Raw genomic sequence first — 19,382 nt, forward strand, 5'->3', positions numbered from 1 at the left:
AGTTAATGCGGAAAAATGAGAGCAGCACTGGGAAAAGGAAATAGAAGAAAGTCTTGGACTCGAGGTAGAGCAGAAATAAACAAGTGACTTATAAAAAAAGACACAGACTAGCAGCAAAACAAAACAACAATAACACAACAGCAACAGCAACAGCAACAGCGGCAACAGCAGCAACAACAACAAAGCAGCAGGCTCACCAAAATCGGCTCTGGTTGTCCGTCTGTTTCGGCCTGCTTCCTTCCCTATGCTTAGACATGGACAGATATTTTGGAAGATCTACCAGCCAGCCAGCCAGCTGACTATTCATGCCCACCCACCCTGGCCTGGCGGCGCACTTGCATACTTACTTGTTTCTCAAGCCTTGGCTTCTTTTTGTCCACCCACTCGGCCTAGAGTGAATGAAGAATCGAGTGACACAGCCCGACCGTCCATGTTTTGCATTCAGTCACAGTTGCGCGACATCGCACAGAAAGTATAGGCGACGGCTTATGCTGCTGCCGCCACTTTCCCATGCAGTTGCTCCTCGCAACCAGGCTCGAGTTCTGCGGCTGCCTACATTTTCCTCTACCCCTCTGCCCCGTCTTTGATGCCGCCGTATGTATAGCAGGCAAGCTAATGAGCGAATGACAGGCCTTTGATGAGCTGCTCTCATGCAAGCGCGTTGCTACGGGCTTGTTGCTCTGTGCGTGTTTACATTGGTCCTAATCGGGAATAGCGCCAGCCGTGCAGAAAGACTCTGTCCATACTGTGGCAACCCAAACCCTATATTATACAGGCTTTTGCACTTGCCTGTTCCCCGCCACCCCGTCCCAACTGTGTTAGGGCTAGGGTCTGCATTCTCCAATTCCCGAGGGGAGCTAAGAAAAGATCAACTCCAAAAAAGTCTTAGAATAGAAGGTGCTGGGGTGGAGCAGCTTTATGCCATGGAGCCGGAAAAGTGGAGAGATGTGCATCGGGTGATCCTTTACCGGGCTACTGGCCCTGGCTAGCATAACGCAGCAATGATGGAGGGTTACAGAAAAGTAGCTAAGCAAGCAGCATAGCATGGCGTGGAAAAAAAAAAAGCACTTGATCCAGCATCATCACCCCACCGCTTTTCGTAGTCTGGCTATTCAAGCTTCCTTCGGGAGTATTCACACATGCCATCTCGTCATGGGGGTGTTTTAACTCTGTGGCACTAAGTACTTGCCGCAACTGGAAAAGTGAATAAAAAAAGCGCAACCTGACATGTGATCAAATCAAGGCCTGACTGCCCAAAATAAGAGCGCCACAGATAGGTGAGGTGAGCATGGCTGAACCGCACTTGCTATATAAGATGTCTGATTTCTCCCTCTCAAACGCTTCTCACCGATACTTCTCTTCCTCATTGTTTATCCCATTATCAATATCTTCTGCTCGTCTTGGCTTCTTCGTTCCTCTTTACAGAGTTCAAGATACCTTTGCTGCTATATCCCTCCTGCATTTTGCTGCTCCACACAACTCTATTTTAACACCAACTTAGTCCAAGCAACCAAGTCAACCCGGCTCGGCCCGAGAAGCACAGCATTTCATCCCGCCTCTCCATCTCGGTCATCATGGATACCGCTGCTCCAATTCCCACCGTCGACGACTCGCACATTGTTGCTAGTCCCGAGCGCAAGAACAGCCTTGACAACTACCTGCAGCATCGTCCCACACGCGACAGCCTGGTTAACAGTAAGTCGTCTCCTGCTTGGCTTTCGTTTTTTGCAATCTGCAGTTGATTGTTCTTGTACTAACTAGGCATGCTTTTTTCTTTTACTCGCTTGTAGAAAACATCTTGCCTCCCACCACCGCCGCCCCGGCAATCCAAGCCCACCAGATGGAGCTTCAGAAGAGCATGCGTGCAGACACCCTCAACGAAAAGATTTCGCATCGACCTAGCCCTGACACCCTTCTAAAGTCTGGCGTGCTGGCCAACGATCCCCGCATCCCCTCTGACGATGAGGCTTGAGTCTTGGCGCCTACGCCCCGAGACCTCTAGAACGGCATGCATAAATGCCGTTCTGTACCAGTTTTTATGAACAAGTGATGATGAAAGTTCGGATGAGGCCTTTTTCAATGTCCCAGTCGTTAGCCCTTCCACCCAAGCATTAGAAAAATAATTGGATTCAGTTTTGATTATATGATGCGAGATTTGAAACCCAAGATGATATGTGACGTCTCCCTTGCCGTTCGTGAAAGAATGCTTGTAATTGATTCACAATGCAACTATTTTTGTACCTCCCTTGTGCTTGCACTGGACTGGCAAGCTATATTTCAATGTGAAGAGTGCAATGCAAGCCTTGTGCTAGACCGCAAGGCAATGAAACATTGTGCCATTTCTATGCATGAATTAAGGAGCTTTCTTCTACAGTTCAACAGATAACTCGAAACTGTTGCCTCGCTCCTTGCTATACATGCCTTGGGCTTATGGCATAAACATGTCTTTTCTTTTTCTTCATTGCCAACAGCTGATACCCTTGGGTCCTGAGGCTTCTTTCTCCCTTGTCTTGGCTTTCAGCTACTCGGCTAGTGTCTGACCCGGCGCTTGTCTTGTCCTTAGGCTGCTTGGCTTTTGATGTTGGAAATCTCCAAATGCCTTCTCTCATTGTCGAGGTGTCGTATCCAGTGCCTGGACAGCTGATTTCTGGCCGGCCTTCATCGTCGCTTTCTTCCTGGGGCCTAGCAGCACCGCCATACGTCACACTAATGACCTGCACAGGGCATTGGATTGGATGCTTAGCAGAGCCTAGCTGGGTGGCGGAAAATCTCCATATGCTTATAGAAGTGTTGTATCTCCAGACAAAATTGATGAGCTAGTAAAAAGCTCATTAAAATACAGACACATTAGCGAGTGAGTAGATAGGATCTGGCTTGATTTAGCGGGCATCTTTTAGAGAATTCCTATTCGCACCTGGAAAATTTAATGCCCCACACACTAAGTAATTTCATGGGCACAAGGTAGGCCATAAGTAGGCAGACCGACCTGAATCTTGTGTTGCTTGGCAAGAATATCAACACAGGCATATATATATGATACTTCGCAAGAGATATTGTTAAGCTAATTTGCTGTGTGACTTTGTCCAATACACTCCTTTTACTTATTTTGTGAAAACTCTTGAATAATATCAAAAACCTCCTTAAAGTCGCCAGGACCTCTGACCAAATAGCTTCCTATGTGCTGACTCTGTTGCAGACGTAGTTCGTTGGCCGTAGTTGCTGATATTCTTGATAAACCGGCGCCAATATTCACATTTTATACAGATATGTGGCCTTCTGATTGGCTGGATTGTTGTCAAATTGGCTATGTGATTGATTGGTTCAATTACTGAGTGTGTGGGGCGCTAAATTTTCTAGGTGCGAATAGGAATTCTCATCTTTCATCTGCTAGAAGCGAATCGCCGCCTAGTAGAGTCAGACATTCTAGACAGTGCCTTGCGATGTATGAACAAAATGTACTGAAACCAGGTGGCCTGGAGAAGAAGCTGACTGATGTAAGATACCCCGCATCCCAGGAAGAGCGAAGAATTAGCGTCAGGCAGAGTCGGCTCTAAACAATACCTGCGTTATAGATGAGAAAGAATCCCCTTTACGATTGACTTACACCGAGATAGCACATTGTACACTACCTCTACAGCAGGCGAGACTGATGACTCTCTGTTCAAGCGAGGCCGCAGAGACGAAAAGGGCGCAAGGACAATTAAGGGCCTTGGTCTCTATCTAGTCGAGGGATCATTCAAACCAGAAAATCAATAAGAAGAAGCTCGCGGCACCTGGATGCCCCTTCAATATCGCTACTCGGACGGTGTTGCGTAGTCTATTTCTCGGCCTAGCTATTCGCGTAATCATGTGAAAACTAGTGCCTCGAATTTGCGTCCTGGATTCACCTTGTGTGAATAGAGCAGAGAACGGCGGAGGTCTTCAAACGATGCGAGGCTGCCAACTTCAGTGAACGAAAGACCAATTACTGCCGAAGAAGCTATTTTGAATGCATCCAGCTGTTTTGAAGCTGGTTTATCGCAATGGTGTCGTCGGAATAGTGGTCTATCAAGATGTGCACCAAGCTGCCTAGAAATTCTCAAATACAGTAGATATCAACGGTAACACAGGGCACCTCTCCACAGGCGGCTAACTATGCATCCCTGAAGAGTACCCAAGAAGTAGCCCCCTTTTACATATTTCAATCGCTTAGCATTTGCCCCCAGTTGGTAGACGCTTTAAGCAACAAGTTCTTGGAGGGTGTGGTCGACGGAGCTGGGCTTACCCCCGGACTCGCTACAAAAGCGCACTGACGTAGCTAGGGCAAAGAAGGTGGTCGTTAAGCACGTAGGAATCAAGGCCGGAGAACTGGCAATGGCTAGGCAGGCCGGTGCCTTATTTTCTCTGTCCTCCAAATTCATGGACACTATGAAGTTAGTGCTAGGCAAGAGAGGTAAAGCTCACGGGCTTCAGCAGACGCACGGTTAACATGGCCAGCTAGCGATCCGCCGGACCCCTAAGAAAACACGCAACTCTATCAATCAGATATAAGCCGAAACTGCGAACCTTGGACGAAGATGACAGAAGGGATTTAGAGCCGCCCGCCTCGGCGTCTCGGCCATGTATGTTGCCCAGGCTAGGCACAATTGAGACTCTCGCTTGAGAAGATATTTGGAGCCGCTCTTCAAATGTCCGACTCCGGCTACTTGGCCACAAAGGCTAGACACCGCAGTGCAAAGTTTGCCTTGGCTTTCGCCGCACGGAAATGAAGGCTCCCCACGAGAAACTGTACCTTGGATGGGAGTAACGTCTCTTCTCTGGCGTCTCCTCCCGGAAATGTAGACATAGAGCTGCGCTAGGCTGCTAATTTCCGGTTTCCTAGTCTTGACACAGGCCGTGGCCGGCTTTACGAGTAGGCTGCACCACCTTCTGGGCGAAAGGGCTTGATGCTGATCCTAGAGCAAATGGGCACTCTGGAGACCACAAGAAGAGGAGAGCGCTCTGGCTGCGTCTGGGCTGTTGTTCTTTTGAGGGCAGGTTGATATTGGAGCGACATCTGATTTACGCGCAGTTGATACCGAGTTGAAAGTAAGTCTAGGTACGATGATCATAACATGTTGTGCAGTAGTACGTATTTGTCCAGCCTCGCCTGAGTGCAATGTAGCCAACTCCTCACTGCCATTTCTGCCCTTTTTGTGGGGGAGAAGACAAAGAACAGGGGTAAGAAGCCTTGTGGGGATCAGCTAATTTATCCTTTTTTATCGGCTGGTTGTTTCTTTAGTGGAGTAACAGCACAGCGTGAGTGAGAAGGAATAGAACAGATCAACGATTATTTGTCCTTAGAATCATTTGACCCCTCTGGCCAACTTCAGCATCCAACAACCAATCCCGAAATAATTATCCCCTTCTTATATACCTAACCTAACCAACCAAGACTGATTGATATATACCCCCCAAAATGAAGACTATTGCTTTTTTCGCTGCCTTTGCTGCCCTGGCTACAGCCTCTGACCTGAGCATTGTCGCCAATGAAGAGTACGAGTGCGACAGACCGACCGTAGCCGGCGACATGATCCAGGTCCACTACACCGGTACTCTGGCGGATGGCACCAAGTTTGATTCTAGTAAGTCGCTTTGGACTGTCTCAGGGCTTGCAGTAGCCGACTTGTATCTGTGCTAATTTAATTGTCTCATTTGTCGCGCAGGTCTGGACCGTGGCTCTCCCTTGTCCTTCAAGGTTGGAACTGGCCAGGTTATCAAGGGGTTTGTGATATTTGCTCTGTTCTCTGGGCCTTGGGCCTCGAGGGTCTTCGGATCATGAAACTAAGCAATTGCTAATTACTTCACAGTTGGGATGATGGGCTCCTGAACATGTGCATTGGCGACAAGCGGTACGTTGTGCTTTCCTCTGGCTAAATAACCACATGAGTTCTAACCGTGATATACCTTGTAGCACTCTCACCATCCCCCCCTCGCTCGGCTATGGCAATCGCAACGTCGGTCCTATCCCCGCTGACTCGACTCTTGGTATGCACCGCACCGTCCCGACCCCATTGTATACACTAAAAGCATCTATACCGTGGCACTCCATCTACAGCAATCGTTTCCGCTAACGATAATCATCTCTTGCTAGTCTTTACCACCGAACTCATGGGCATCAAGGGTGTCACGAAGCCCGAGCCTTTGGTTCCCAAGGCGAAGTCTACCGAGACTCCCGCTGTCGAGGAGGAGCAGAAAGTCGTCAAGGCCGCCGAAGACAAGGCCGAGGACAAGGCCGAGGACAAGGCCGACGAGTCCGCCACTTCAGCGGAAGCCTCTGCTGCCAAAACCGCCGCGCCCGACGCCAGCACCGTAAGCACTCGCCATGATCTCTTCCACAGTGAAAATTCACCACTTTCTAACACTGAAAACTACAGGATGGCAAGGACAAAGAGGAACTGTAAACATGTCTTTCTTTCGGGATACCATAGTGCGCAATCTTTAATAGATGAAATAGTCACAGTAATATCTGCAAATCAACATGTGTTGGTGATAATCACCTCGTACAAGCAAGATCACCAAGATACACATCCTATCGAATGGCCTCGAGTTCCTTCCAACATTTACTAGAAGCATAGCTTCTTTTGCTTGGGATCTTTAGTTCTATATGACCGCCCCCGCTTTTTATCAGAGCCTCTCCTTCTAACTTGCACTACGGTCTCTGGGTAAATGCCCACGGAAGAGCTTTCCTCCACTGCATCTCGGATTGTCTGTCTAGATAGACATAGATCAATGTGCTCGTTGAACGAACGCTCCTCTGGCTGTTGCGGATGAAAACATATGGGGCAATCCCAGAGGTCTCGTTCTGCCGGCTCTTCCTGCCTTGTCTTGGTAGTAGCTGACCCTGTGTGCGATATACAAGCCTCGGCTTTCGCCATGCTGCCATCATCCTGTTCTGCGGGAAAGAGCTCCTCTGCCGGCCATTCTTCCCATTCCTCCTCTGTAGAAAGTGGCAGTTTAGGCCTTGGTGTACTAACAACGCCATTATTCTCTACGGGCCGATTTTGAACTCCAAAAAATGCCAAAGGATCAGCTTTCTTGGTGCTTAGGAGATTCGTACACCGCAGTCCCATGAGCCGCAATGTCATCTTGTTATTCTCTGCCTGTAATTTGGCGAGGATGGGTAAGGCACATGTAAACAGCTCCTCAGCGCTACCCAGAGGCCTCGGCGATATGGCCTGTCTAGTCAAGATTTCAAAAGTATGGAGTTTGACCTTGAGCACCAACGTTCGGCCCTTGACCTTGTGTTTTGCCAGGTCTTTTTCTAAGGCCTCTGATATGGCTCGAAGCTTGTTCTGCAAGGCCTCTGCACCCGACAATTCACCAAAGGTACTTTCGGTGCCCACGCTCTTGCGCTCGTACTCTTCAGCAGGCTGAACGTTGGTGCGGCCTAGCCCAAGATACACGCGTGCCAAAAAATGGAAAGCCTTGTCTCCGAAAAGCGGCGCGAGAAACTGTCGTTGAGTATATAGATCTGCACAGGTGTGTATGTTTAGGGCACCGGCCAGCTCACGCTCAAGAACGCGGCCGATGCCATTGACTTTTCGCGTAGGCAAGGCGCCGATGAAGGACATGATGGCGTCGCGCTGGTTCGCTACGCAAAACTGGCCATTGGGCTTGTTGACATTGGAGCAGATCTTTGCGATTCGTGCATTGGCTGCAATGCCCGCTGAAACGGTAATCTGAGTTTTAATGTGGACTTCGGAGCGCATCTTGTCGACGACAGCCTCTGGTGTTAATTGGTGCTCCGTACAGTAGGCTGTGATGTTGACGTAGGCCTCGTCAATACTGGCACTCTCAAAGCGCGGGTCGTAGTCGGCCAGGACATTGCGGACCTCCTCAGCTTTGGCTTTGTACTTGGCGTGGTTTACTGGTAGAAGGATAAGATGTGGGCACAGTTTCTTGGCCACGAACGATGCCATGCCTGAGCGGCAGCCAAATTTCCGAGCATGGTAGTTGGCAGTAGTAAGCACACCTTGGCCAACAGCAAACGGGACATCCTTGAGTCCTGGGCGGTCTAACTCTTCTACGGCAGCAAAGAAGGCATCGCAGTCAACATGGACTATGTGCTGACTCAGGTCCCGCGTAGCCTCAAGCTCAGCGAGCAGCAAATCAGCATCCCGGGCAGCCTTGGAGAGTACGCCTTCGGGTAGTCCTTCGGCCTTGGCCTTGAGCTTCTCGATCTTTTCCGAGAGGATCTTGTCTTTTTGCTCCTCCCGCTGGAAAAACTTGGAGCCCTTGGAGGCCTCATAAATGATGTCGGAAATCTATAATTTCATTAAAACCATGCCTCATGAACAAGAGACGGAAAGAAACACGCACCTTGGACTGGTCCGGAGCCAAACCCGCTTTCGTAGCACTTGGTCCCAGTAAATGGTACTTTAATGATTTGTGCTCGACATCTTGGTCCTGAGCCGCTTCTGGCCCTGTGTCGTCTGAGTTGGCATGTTTGAGATTTTCAGATTGCAGATGGTTGGTGGTGACAGGGGCCATTTCTTCTACTGGCAGTGGTTATAGGTATTTCAGTAGTGGGGAGTGAGGCCCAGAACACGCGACGCGATAGGGATCGTAGATATCGCGAGGTCACGTGATATGAGAGCTGCATCGACCGGGATAACCTCGGATGAATTTCCAGTGTAGGTCAAGGCGCATTATGAACTTTGCTAATATCAACCTCCAACCATCAAATGCATATTTCTACATACAGTCTGTCTCAACACTTTGTCCAAGTATTCGTGGTAACTTGGGCTATTTGCTACATCCCTTTTACCGGGGCTTTGAGAAAAAAGAAATTGGGATGGAAAGCTATCCATGCTCACGACGGCATTCTCCAGCCTAGAAAAACAGTCCCCAAGCTGCATAGCGCTGCGTGAGCCTGTATCAGACAGAAGCGCGGTTATAAGGGGTTAAACGCCGCCGTGTAACGCCATGCCATTATTCCAGCTGTCGATTACGGAGAAAACTGTCTTGTTAATTCCGACTTCCCCTACGTTGCTTTGCCCTTGAACTCGGCCACTTTCTTCTGGGTGCACTGTTCCCACTAGTCCTTATTTCAGACAAGCAATTAATCGTATTGTCGTGTCTAACGCACATACGCTGTTGCTTTTGCAATCTCCGAATACAAAGAATACTTCCAGTAAGGTGGATTCCACAAGTCCACACCATCTACAGAGCGTCAGAGTTTTGCTTGTTATCAAAGGAGTATACAAAGTCAGTGCATTCACAGTAGCCGCAATTGGGGCTGTGACCGAGGCTCTTAATGTAGGCAAAGACCAGGCTCCATTACAACGGCATGTGCTTGTATATCAGGCTAATTATTGAGCTTTAGTTCTTCGGCATAAACCTCTTTTAACTTCCATCTCGTTAGCCATCGTGAGGTGGTGTGTTCTCACAATGCAAGGCAGTGCACAACCTATTATGTCATGCTTAGCAGCTCGAAGCCTTCTAACTTGGACTTGTAAAAGAGCGATGAGCAAGCAGAGACCAACTGAAGACTGGCTCTACGCAGGACCTTTTCTCTATAAAGCCAGTCCTGTCCTGATGGCTTGCTGATGGCCGGAATGTTTGGTATCTCTCATCACCCATCCTCCCTTTCTCCCTCTCACTCTTGGTGCTACTATAATACCTTGTTTTCATACCTCTTTTACACTACAACACGGCTACCTGCTTCCCTGTACCCTCCTAACTACGATGTGGTTCTCGGGATTCCTTCCGCTGGTCATGATGACTGCCACGCTGTTTACCCCAGTAACTGTGGCTAAGGAAGTAGTTCGCTATGCCCATATTCTTGGTCTTGAATTCTATCCATTAAACAATGGCTGGAAGCTTGCTATGGGACCCGGAGGCTTTGTAGCTCAAGTCTACGTTTCTGGTGTAGACGGCTATATGGAGGTTTCGTATCTCATCAACCATAATGGTATTCTCGATAATAACGAAGCTATACTGAGCATATGGGAGCGCCAAAGTGGTTTCAAAGTGGGAAGACTCAGGGAGATCAAGTATGATCTTATCCTGAATCCTGACGATATTCAGGTCCTTGATTCAAGTTTCAGACTGTTCGGCATCGACCCCGATCTCGAGGGGAATGAAAATATCCCTCAGCTTACTATCGAAAGAGGCACCAAGTTGTATAGCTCTTCTTGGGATTCCATGCGAGACTCGACCTCGTTTGGTTCGGATTCTATCAATATTTGCACGCAGTTTATCGAAACTGCCGGCTTTTACATTGAGGCATTCGACTTTGGCAGAGAAGGCGTCAATAACAGATGGGTCAAAATTACATTTGGTGTTGATGAGCATCAGGATGGAGACTCAAAGAAAGAAAGAAAGCGAGGACTAAGCCGGTAAGAGACCTCAGCTTTTGGCCCTGGCTAGTTGAAATCCACTTTGAAGACGATGATTACAAACAAGCCTACGACCTGGACGGCAGTGCAGAGGCTTAGAAGGGTGGAACAAGGATAGAAGGGGTCATGGACAGGGAGTGATAGGAGGAATCGGTACATTAAACTTGCAAAGACTAGTCTAGAGAGGTCGTTGATAGAGGAAAACAACTGTTAACTACCATAGCTGGCTTAAGCTGTTTTACTCGCGGCGGATGCTTGTTCTTTCCTTTCCCCTGCCTTCTTGCTTGTTGAATGGATGTGTAAGTTGAGCGTAGTAGTCCATGTAATACGCAAGCTAGAAGCTATACGGCGATGTTGGGGAGGGTCCTGGGCAAAGGAATTTCTAAGCCAAATTTCCATCACTTTGCTAGCGTATCATAGACAGTGAAGACTAGGAAAAGAATATAAGAGGGGCAATCTAGAACTCGAGACTATAGTCGAGATATACGTGGTTCCGATGCTCTATAAGGCAATCCCGACTACGTTATACCGCCGACTTTACAGGTCAAAAATATCGAAGCATAAAACGAGCGGCCTGGATGAAAAGGGGTATATGAGCTTAAACAGGAGTACATGTAAACTCGCAAACAACCCTCTATGTTCGTTTACTAGTAGTAGTAGTATCACTTGCTGAGTTGCATTGCATACATGGCATAAGGGACCAAGCTCTGAAGCGCCATGACTCGCGCTAAGTACTAGCCGGGCTCTCTTTTAGCTCCGAGGTAAAAAGGAGCTTCAGGGATATCGTTAGTGCTGTTGTGCCAACTTCTTCTTGGTCTAGAATTCCCTCAAGAAGATTGTCTAAATAAGGGCCGAGACTGAGCAGCCGTGCAGGATGTTGAAGCTACCGAGTACTTCATGTCCCGTCCTACACCTACATTAGTACTGTGTAATCTGCATTAACTTCAAAGTTGGATGATTCAACTAAAGATCGACTGGTAATGAAGCCCATTTATGTGATAACTGTATATTGTCCCCAAAACTTGCCGCTGAGTGTACCATTCTGGCACATAGAAAACAGCACGTAGTCTACGCGGAGTCGACTTGACTGTTTCGGAAAGGCCGGCCAAGTCAGGGTATAGTTAAGATTGTGTAAGTGGAAGTTTCCATCAAGCATGGCCCTTTTCATCAGCTGGCAGCCTCCTTATGGTTAGTAACGATGTGGCCACCATAGAGTCTCAACTACGGCTAGAGATGGCCGTTACAACTGTATTACTCTAACTGGACGTCATGATTCCTTTTTTGGTTCTACCGCTGATTAAATAGTTCTTTCCTAGCCTTGACCGCTGCTGAACTAAGGCAGAAACATGCCACTCTCCTACACCCCATTATCTACTCCTGTAGTTGCATGTAACGATGCGAGTCTTAGGGGACTCTGAGGCTGACCTTCAAGAGATGGCAGGTTCTGCACCCCAGCAGGCCTTGCTTGATATGCGTAGATACATTAGGAACTGCATTGGTGTGAGCCAGAATGTTGATAACCTGGGTTGATGTGTAGATACAACCTGCCCCCAGTAAAAGTGTTAGGTAACTTGAATTATAGTTGTTGCCAGAAATCTTTTAATAGCTATACTGCCGTATTATCGAGTAAGCATCGTTAAGTACTGTCATAGACTTCAAAAGAATGTGATGGAGTTCTTGAAGAAAAGCTGCGCACTCAGCTGGAAAGGCCCACGACAATAAGGGTTAATTACTATTCTCGCTAGGGTATATACATCGCAGATTTTATCAATCTATGTATTCTTAGGGAGCCGTCTTAACGACCTATTTTTCATCTAATTAATAGTTGGAGGTCTACATAATACGTAATGCCTGCTTGAATAATCCAACCATGGCTAAATCAAGCGGATAAAAAAACACGATCAATGATAGAGCAATATTGAGGTTTTGTCAGTGCTGCATGTAGCCACAGATGCTGTACGGCCTTCCGGAAAGTTAAAGGGCGATTGAAGTGTCTCCCAACAGGTGTGATGCTTCTTCCACTTAAATCCACAGTCTGGTGGTATGACTATCAGGCGCTAGGTACATCCAGATTCTACTGATTACACATTTTTGTGTCGACAAGAAATGACATGTGTAGTGAAGACCTGAATCTCTATCCTTAGCTACCTGAAGGAGTACAAGTTCTATCAACTGGGCGGTAGATGCATTTTCAATGGAAGCCTAAGAAGTCCGCCAAAAACTTCAAGCTTGATTTTCCAAGATATTTGGCAATAGGTATGTATGTATGTATTTTTTAACATCTACCTACTGGTTTTCTACAGCAATACGACAGGTGAATAGTTAATTATTTGTATGTATGTATGTATGTATTATTTAGCGTCTACCTACCGGTTTTCCACGGAAATACGACAGGTGAATAGTTAATTATTTGGCCACCCCAGGCGCTTTTTACTGCCGAGGGCGGTGAAGAAAGAGTACGGTCAAAACATCAAAAGCTCGAGGCTACAAACAGCATTACATTACCCCCATAAAAAAAGACTCCTCCGGACAGGCTTGAACTGTCAACCTCCTGATCGCTGCATCTTTATATCAAGATATGAAGATGATTAACAGTCAGACGCGCTAGCCAATTGCGCCACAGAGGATCTTAAGATGTTCTCTGGCAATTTTGGTGATATAATTCTATTTATACTCTTGCGTCCCTCTCGGGACCCACTTGGGAGCTGGAGAAATCTGGCTGTTTCTAGACAACAGAGGAGTCGTGGATCGACCCCGCAATGCAGCCACCAAAAACAGCACATCACAGGAAGCGGTCGACGAGACAAGACGAATCCTAAAAGCCTGAGCAGACAAGACACCCGGAAGGCTCGCCCGAGTGCTATGGGTCCCAGGACACATGGGCATCAGAGGCAGTGAGCTAGCCGATACCCAGGCCAAGTTAGGATGCCAGGGACTGGTAACAGAACACCGCTTCAGTCTCGCAGGAGCACGGACCGGTCACGCCTCGACTACGAATGGTGGTGGAAAGAACAAAAAGGATACCGTCCACTTGGAACCGGCATCCCCACTGAACCCCCCTTCCGCACTTCCCACTACAAGGGGCTCACCAGAATAGAGCTGGGACATATCCTCGACCCAGACCATGGAGCCAAAGGTTCGCGGACAAGCTCCTTAAAAACACGAAAGCGACATGCTACGTCGCCAATGTTCTTCGCCGCAACCTGAGGCTCATCCAGGAGTCACAACAACCCGAGCCCGACAAAACCGCTGTACCTCGCCGGGGCCTACCCCCGAGCCGAAAGCCGGCGGCCTTTTATACTAGTTTACACGCGATCGTCGTAGACCAAAAACACCAGGTATCCAATCTCGGAACTCCGCAGGCACGCCCTAGGGCTACGCTGGACAGAGACCCCTCCTAGTCCAAGCGCCGGACCCTAAAACGTCATAGGAGTCGCTCGAAATCTAAGCAAACCCGCAATTGCTGACCGCTCAGGAGTTATTGGAAGATGATATCAGCCACCAGCTCCTGTTCGGAATACGCCGTCGTATTACTGCGAAATAACAGTGGGTAGACGTTAAAAAATACAATAACAATAACAATAACGGGTCCCCGACGCGCCCCATAGAAGACCAGAACGAGATGGACATGGTCGACATAGCTGAGGAGGTCATAGACCTAGAAATGACAGACAGCACAGCGGGTGTAGAGGCGGAGGAGAAAGAGACCAGTCCGCAGGCGGGGCCAACGACAACCGACGCGCACGTGGAGCAGCCGAAAAAAAAGGAAACACCACAAGGAAAGCAGGCTGCCAAGGAGAGGAAGCACGGTGGACCACCCACCGAGAAAGAACGCAACCTAGCAATGGCCATGAAACACATAGCCGAGGAAAAGAAACAGGCGGAAATGAAAGGCAATGTATACCTCTGGCTGGCGGAAAAAATCCCAGAGATATGCAACCAGGCCATCTCAATGGCGAAAGGGGATGCCGACGTAAGGATGCTGGCGGGACACGTTTCTGCCGAATTCAGAGCAGCGTTCCAGAATCTGCAGCACGGGGGCCGCGCCCCAAACCCCGGACAAACCGAAAAGAAGAGACAAAGTCCGGAAACCAGCAAGGCCACAAAGCCCAAGGGGACGACTGCCCAAAAGCAGGAGGCGCCCAGTGGGAAAAGGACGTACGCAACAGTTGCCAAGCAGGCCAGCGGAGGGACCAAACAGCCGGTAGCCCAGAAGAAAAAGACAACCACCAAATCTCCCGGCAAGGAGGGAGAGCAAATGGTCAGAGTCTTCATTCGGCGCCTAGGTACGGAAAAACATAAAAACAACGAAGGGAACACTTCAACTAATAGGAGCATACAGTGCGCCAAGAGGCAGCATCAGGCCATGAAGATCACCGTCCCTGACTCGGACTCAGAAATGGCGGAGCAGTTCCACGAAGCTCCGGCACCAATCGTCCCAGCGGCAAAGTCACGCGCACCCCCAGTCCGAACCTATGACCATTCGAAACCCACAAACTACCCTGCGTTTCGAACCTTCTTGGAAGCGCAATGGGTATTGACAGGAAGTAACTACTCATCCCAGGCCGAGTTTATCCTCCACTGCTATGGACACCTGGTAGATACTGCTGCCTCGCAGGTGCACAACTACGTGAAAACGATGCTAAAGAAACCCCAAGAAGCCAATGTCGAGAAGTTCCTCGATCACCTAGACACGCTGTTCGTGGACCCTGCTGCTGCCGCCCGGGCTCTCCATCAAGTATCAACATTGCGGGCCAATCTGTCAGCATCACCCCAGGCACATGTGTCCAGGGTAACACAGCTGTTGCACGACGCAGGTTCCAGTGCGTGGGCTGATAACGTGAAGAAGAGGCAGTTGACAGCAACGCTCCCAAAGAAAGTGCGTGATGCCTTGGTGGTTTGGCAGAAGCTGTGTGAGGATTTCCCCACTGCCTTTGTAGCACCACCCCCTGCCCCCTCCCATACGCGTCGCCACTCTCAACCAGCACCAGCACCGGATGCGATGGACTGGACCCCAACGCCTGTCGCAGCTGCCTCGCAAAACGCGTCGAACAAACCACGAGCCAAGTGGGTGCCTCCTGCTGTGCTCGAGAACAGAAAACAGAACCGGCTTTGATTCCGCTGTGGCGCAAGTGGGCATGTTATCCGAACGTGCCCCTACTCCTCCCACTGGCCAACGCCCAACCCGAGTCAACAACAGCAATGTTGTCGTCAAACCCCTCTTGGAAATGGATGAGAACAACGGCCCCTCTCCTGATTCGGAAAATCAGGAAAACTAGATACCTCTGGCCAAAGTCGTGACCAGAGGTCGGAAGCAATTTCCGACAAAGAGCTTAGCAGGTTGGTGGAAAACTGGCGAGATGAACAGAATTCTGAAGGAACTACTTCAATTAATGGTACATGTCCTACCTCCGCCATGATAGACACTGGCAGTGCCTCCCCATCCATGATTAAACTAAGTCTCGTGCAAAAATGGAAAATTGCAACGCACCAAGCATCCCGACCGATAAGATTGTCCCCATTCAATTCTAAGGATCCTGTCACGGTAAACACAGTGGCCATTTTCACACTAGATGTGTCTGGCCAAAAGGAAAATCACGTCGCCTGGGTGGTCCCTGAGCTTACAGAAGACTTGCTCATTGGCTACCCATGGCTAAAGAAGAAAGGTGCGCTCATTGACTGCGCAAAAGATACGGTTACGTTTAAATCTGGCATTGTTGCCCACGGAAAACTCACGAATGCTCCAAACTTCCGCTCAACATTGGAACAAATTCACGACGTTACGAAGATCCTCCACACTGTCAGCCAAGACTCTCTCCATGTGTTCACAGCTTCGATCGACGATATCAACAAGGCCCTTGACAGGCTCCAGAGAGACCGACAGCCTGCAGACCCCAATGTCTGGAAGAAGAAGGTCCCCCACTGGGTTGATATAGAGAATGTCAAAGCATTCGACCCTGATGCACAGTTCACGAAGAAAGCCAATCCACTGCTGCCGCACCAATCCTACCAACAGTAGAATTCAGCCTGAACGCAACACCCTCTGCCGCCACCAACGTCTCTCCATTCTTCTTATTACACGGTTACCACCCACGCACTTTCTCAGCGCCACCATTGCCTACAGAGCCCAGTGAGAATGGCCCCCTTGGACAAGCAGAACGAGTCATGCACCACTTGAGAAACGCCCAGAAATGGGCACATGCAAACTTATCTCTCGCAAGGGCAGAAATGGAACAGAGAGAAAACGAGGACCGCCGAACATGCACCCGCTCTACACGGCGAGTTCAACACCACTACATCGCCTGACTGCCGTACTGCTGGCTACAAGTTCTTCTGCGAAAACTTGACTTTTACAACTCCAGGACAAGGGACTAACCCTAAGCAACCCTGGAAAATCCTGACAGCAAACAACCAAAACAACAGCCACACGACACCGACCGAAGACCCCAGAGGCAGAGGACCATCATGTCCAGCCTGCTGAGGAGCTTCGAGGCCCAAGAACGCGCTTTCAAGGAGCGCAGGGATGAAGCCAAGAGGCTCATCATCCCCCTGATGGAAGTAATCGAGACGCACTGCGCTCGAGAAGCCACCCAGACCGCCAGAGCCGTGAAAGCGGAATTTCTCGAGACGGCGGTGCGGATGTTGGAAAACATCCTCATGGGAAAGATCAGCAAGACGCTGAAGACGGACGACAGAGGCCAGGGGCAACCCAAGGAGGCCAAAAAGACCCCCGATGACGCGCATGTGGCCATCTCCTTCGCAGAGGTGGCCAAGATGGCCGCGCAAACAACGGCAGGCAACCAGAGCCCTGCCCCAGAACCCAAGTCCCACGAGTCCGCCAAACAGGGCGGAGAGTGGCAGACTGTTTCACGCCGCAAAGCGGATAAGACCGCGCACCCGGCACCCCGCCAGGACGACAGAATCCTGGTCCGAATCAGCGCAAGCAACAAGCTGCGCGATTGCGAGAGCTTCCTAATGACAGAGAAGCTTAAAAAGCTGGACGCAGGCCTTGGGGATGCCCTGAAGAACGTCCAAAAGACGAAGAGCGGCTTCGCGCTCATAGCACACAAGGACGGTCGCACCACTCTCTTGGAGAAAAGCGACAAAATCAAGAAATACCTCGGACCAGGCACCGAGGTAGCACAGGCGCTGAACACAGACGCCTATCTCATTGGCCCGGTCGTACGCCACCTCAACGGAGGTGGCAAGGCGGTAGAGGTCACCGAGGAGATGATCAGGGTCTGCTTCGCGCAGGCCACCCGGATAGCCCCGGTCTACATGACCGAAAAAACCCGCGGCAATGAGAAGACGTTCATTGCCAAGATCCCAGCCAACGGGGCGAAGGTCCCCAGACAACTCAGGATGGGATCGAGACTCGTCCCGGTCCGCCTGCTGGCAGAAAAGCCGAAGGCGACCCCCCAGTGCACCCGCTGCTTTGGGTGGCACGACGCGAAGAAGTGCTCCAGAGCACAGCTTTGCAGACACTGCGGCTCTAGCGAGCACGAAAGCAGCAAGCACCCAGCGTGCTGCGAGGTGGAGCACCAATGCGTCTCCGCCTGCTTCATCTGCCGCGGCCCACACCCGGCAGACTCCAAGGAGTGCCCTCTCCGCAGGAAGGGAACCACCCCAGAGGAGAGACGGACCCTCAGTGGAGAGGAAAGTCGGGGGCAGCCTACCCCGGGGCTCACCGGCCTCGCCAATCCTATACATGCTCTTCATGGCAGACCTCTTCAAGAAGATGCAGAGTCTTGGGTACGCAGACGACGGCCTGATCTACGTATTGCAGTGCAGTTTAGTACTGAATATGGAAGGCGGTGAAGGTGGGCGGAAACACAGGGGCTAAGTAAAGTATTTCACCCTGCTCACCAGCACAACCTTCTAGATAGACTCCGTTCCCTCCTCATCAATCAATAAAGACTATATACGTATCATAGCATTGCGCCTTACCCGTAACACTACGCATCATCGCAGTCAGTCAAGGCCAATCTCCTGTCGATAGGAGAATGGCTGAGAATGGCAACGAGATGGTGCAGCGAGAACGAGCTGGAGATCGACTGGAGCAAGACGGGATTCATGCACCTATACAAAGGGAGCCAAGCCGCAGGCATGGACGCGAAACTCCAGATGCCAGATGGAACTTGGCTGCTGGCTGGCTCTGATGGATGAAATGAAGTGGTTGGGGGTCTGGTGGGATCCTAGCCCGAGTTTCAACAAACATTGCAAAGAAACAATGGCGAAAGCTCGAAGGACCATCAACGTACTTTGACGCCTCAGCAGAGTCTACCTCGGAATTCCACCAAAGTCCGCACTGCAGGTCATGAGGGCCTGTGTGGTGCCACAGCTGACGTATGCGGCCACCACATGGTACCCTATGGCAAGCAAGACAGCCCTGGACAAGCTGGAGGTTGTGCTCCGAGACGGAATCCGGGCAGCCTTGCCGGTCTATAAGACGACGAACAAGCCGAGTCTATACATGTTCGCGGCTTTTCCAAGCCTCAGAATAATCTGTCAAGAAATGATACGAGCTTCTCCCGCCTGAGATCTGTGGTCAGCCTTGCAGAGGGTTAATTCTGTCCGGTAACCAACGCGGCATCGTTTGTTCTTGGTGATTCCAGTAGACGTTAAATATATTCAAATCAAATCAAAATACAAGTTCATCTGCGATGGAGTCATTGATGCTTGCACTGCCGCCCTAAATCACATCTACGATTCGGGCGAGGCTGCTGGCGATCCCGTTTAGACCGTCATACAAGAAAGCCCATGTATAGAAACACGCAGCAGTTATACAAAGAAACCAACCAAATATAATGCAATCAAGTTAACTCTATTATTTATTATTATGCAATAAAGGAAATGCAGTGCGTCTCGAAACCACGCAAGCAAAAATGAGATTCTATAAGATGCTGAGGAAAGATGCTGGGTGAGATGTGACTTGTGAAATGATTTAACTACGCATATACATTGCGCATGATCTTTGATCGTTATGACAGCTGCGAGTTTCCAAGGGCAAGAAAGGGTTAA

At 49.7% G+C, this 19,382-nt stretch overlaps 7 protein-coding genes across 7 annotated transcripts; 6 read left to right on the forward strand and 1 right to left on the reverse strand.

Annotated features, from left to right (window-relative positions):
* Positions 1-1,574: 1,574 nt before the first annotated feature.
* On the forward strand, positions 1,575-1,972 carry HOO65_021057 (MKL/myocardin-like protein 2; the record flags this gene model as incomplete). Its single annotated transcript, XM_071007101.1, has 2 exons — positions 1,575-1,695; positions 1,791-1,972. The coding sequence occupies 2 exons, from the start codon at positions 1,575-1,577 to the stop codon at positions 1,970-1,972; spliced, it is 303 nt and encodes a 100-aa protein (XP_070861695.1).
* A 3,465-nt stretch (positions 1,973-5,437) lies between these two features.
* Positions 5,438-6,422, forward strand: HOO65_021058 (FK506-binding protein 2; the record flags this gene model as incomplete). Its single annotated transcript, XM_071006950.1, has 6 exons — positions 5,438-5,603; positions 5,685-5,742; positions 5,829-5,870; positions 5,933-6,006; positions 6,077-6,330; positions 6,396-6,422. 6 exons carry the CDS (start codon positions 5,438-5,440, stop codon positions 6,420-6,422), a joined length of 621 nt encoding a protein of 206 aa, XP_070861696.1.
* A 162-nt stretch (positions 6,423-6,584) lies between these two features.
* HOO65_021059 (DNA polymerase kappa) lies at positions 6,585-8,511 on the reverse strand (the record flags this gene model as incomplete). The annotated part of the gene is made up of 2 exons (XM_071006603.1): positions 6,585-8,285; positions 8,341-8,511. 2 exons carry the CDS (start codon positions 8,509-8,511, stop codon positions 6,585-6,587), a joined length of 1,872 nt encoding a protein of 623 aa, XP_070861697.1.
* Positions 8,512-9,708: 1,197 nt separating this feature from the next.
* HOO65_021060 (uncharacterized protein) lies at positions 9,709-10,365 on the forward strand (the record flags this gene model as incomplete). The annotated part of the gene is made up of 1 exon (XM_071000230.1): positions 9,709-10,365. The coding sequence occupies one exon, from the start codon at positions 9,709-9,711 to the stop codon at positions 10,363-10,365; it is 657 nt and encodes a 218-aa protein (XP_070861698.1).
* A 3,618-nt stretch (positions 10,366-13,983) lies between these two features.
* Positions 13,984-15,477, forward strand: HOO65_021061 (uncharacterized protein; the record flags this gene model as incomplete). The annotated part of the gene is made up of 1 exon (XM_071000231.1): positions 13,984-15,477. One exon carries the CDS (start codon positions 13,984-13,986, stop codon positions 15,475-15,477), a length of 1,494 nt encoding a protein of 497 aa, XP_070861699.1.
* Positions 15,478-15,777: 300 nt separating this feature from the next.
* HOO65_021062 (Retrotransposable element Tf2 155 kDa protein type 1) lies at positions 15,778-16,380 on the forward strand (the record flags this gene model as incomplete). Its single annotated transcript, XM_071000232.1, has 1 exon — positions 15,778-16,380. The coding sequence occupies one exon, from the start codon at positions 15,778-15,780 to the stop codon at positions 16,378-16,380; it is 603 nt and encodes a 200-aa protein (XP_070861700.1).
* Positions 16,381-16,826: 446 nt separating this feature from the next.
* HOO65_021063 (Endonuclease/Exonuclease/phosphatase family protein) lies at positions 16,827-18,527 on the forward strand (the record flags this gene model as incomplete). Its single annotated transcript, XM_071006670.1, has 2 exons — positions 16,827-18,113; positions 18,333-18,527. The coding sequence occupies 2 exons, from the start codon at positions 16,827-16,829 to the stop codon at positions 18,525-18,527; spliced, it is 1,482 nt and encodes a 493-aa protein (XP_070861701.1).
* Between the last annotated feature and the right edge of the window lie 855 nt (positions 18,528-19,382).

The sequence above is a fragment of the Ceratocystis lukuohia genome (assembly GCF_044167205.1).
Source record: "Ceratocystis lukuohia strain C4212 chromosome Unknown Supercontig2_pilon, whole genome shotgun sequence".
Lineage (NCBI taxonomy): Eukaryota > Fungi > Ascomycota > Sordariomycetes > Microascales > Ceratocystidaceae > Ceratocystis > Ceratocystis lukuohia.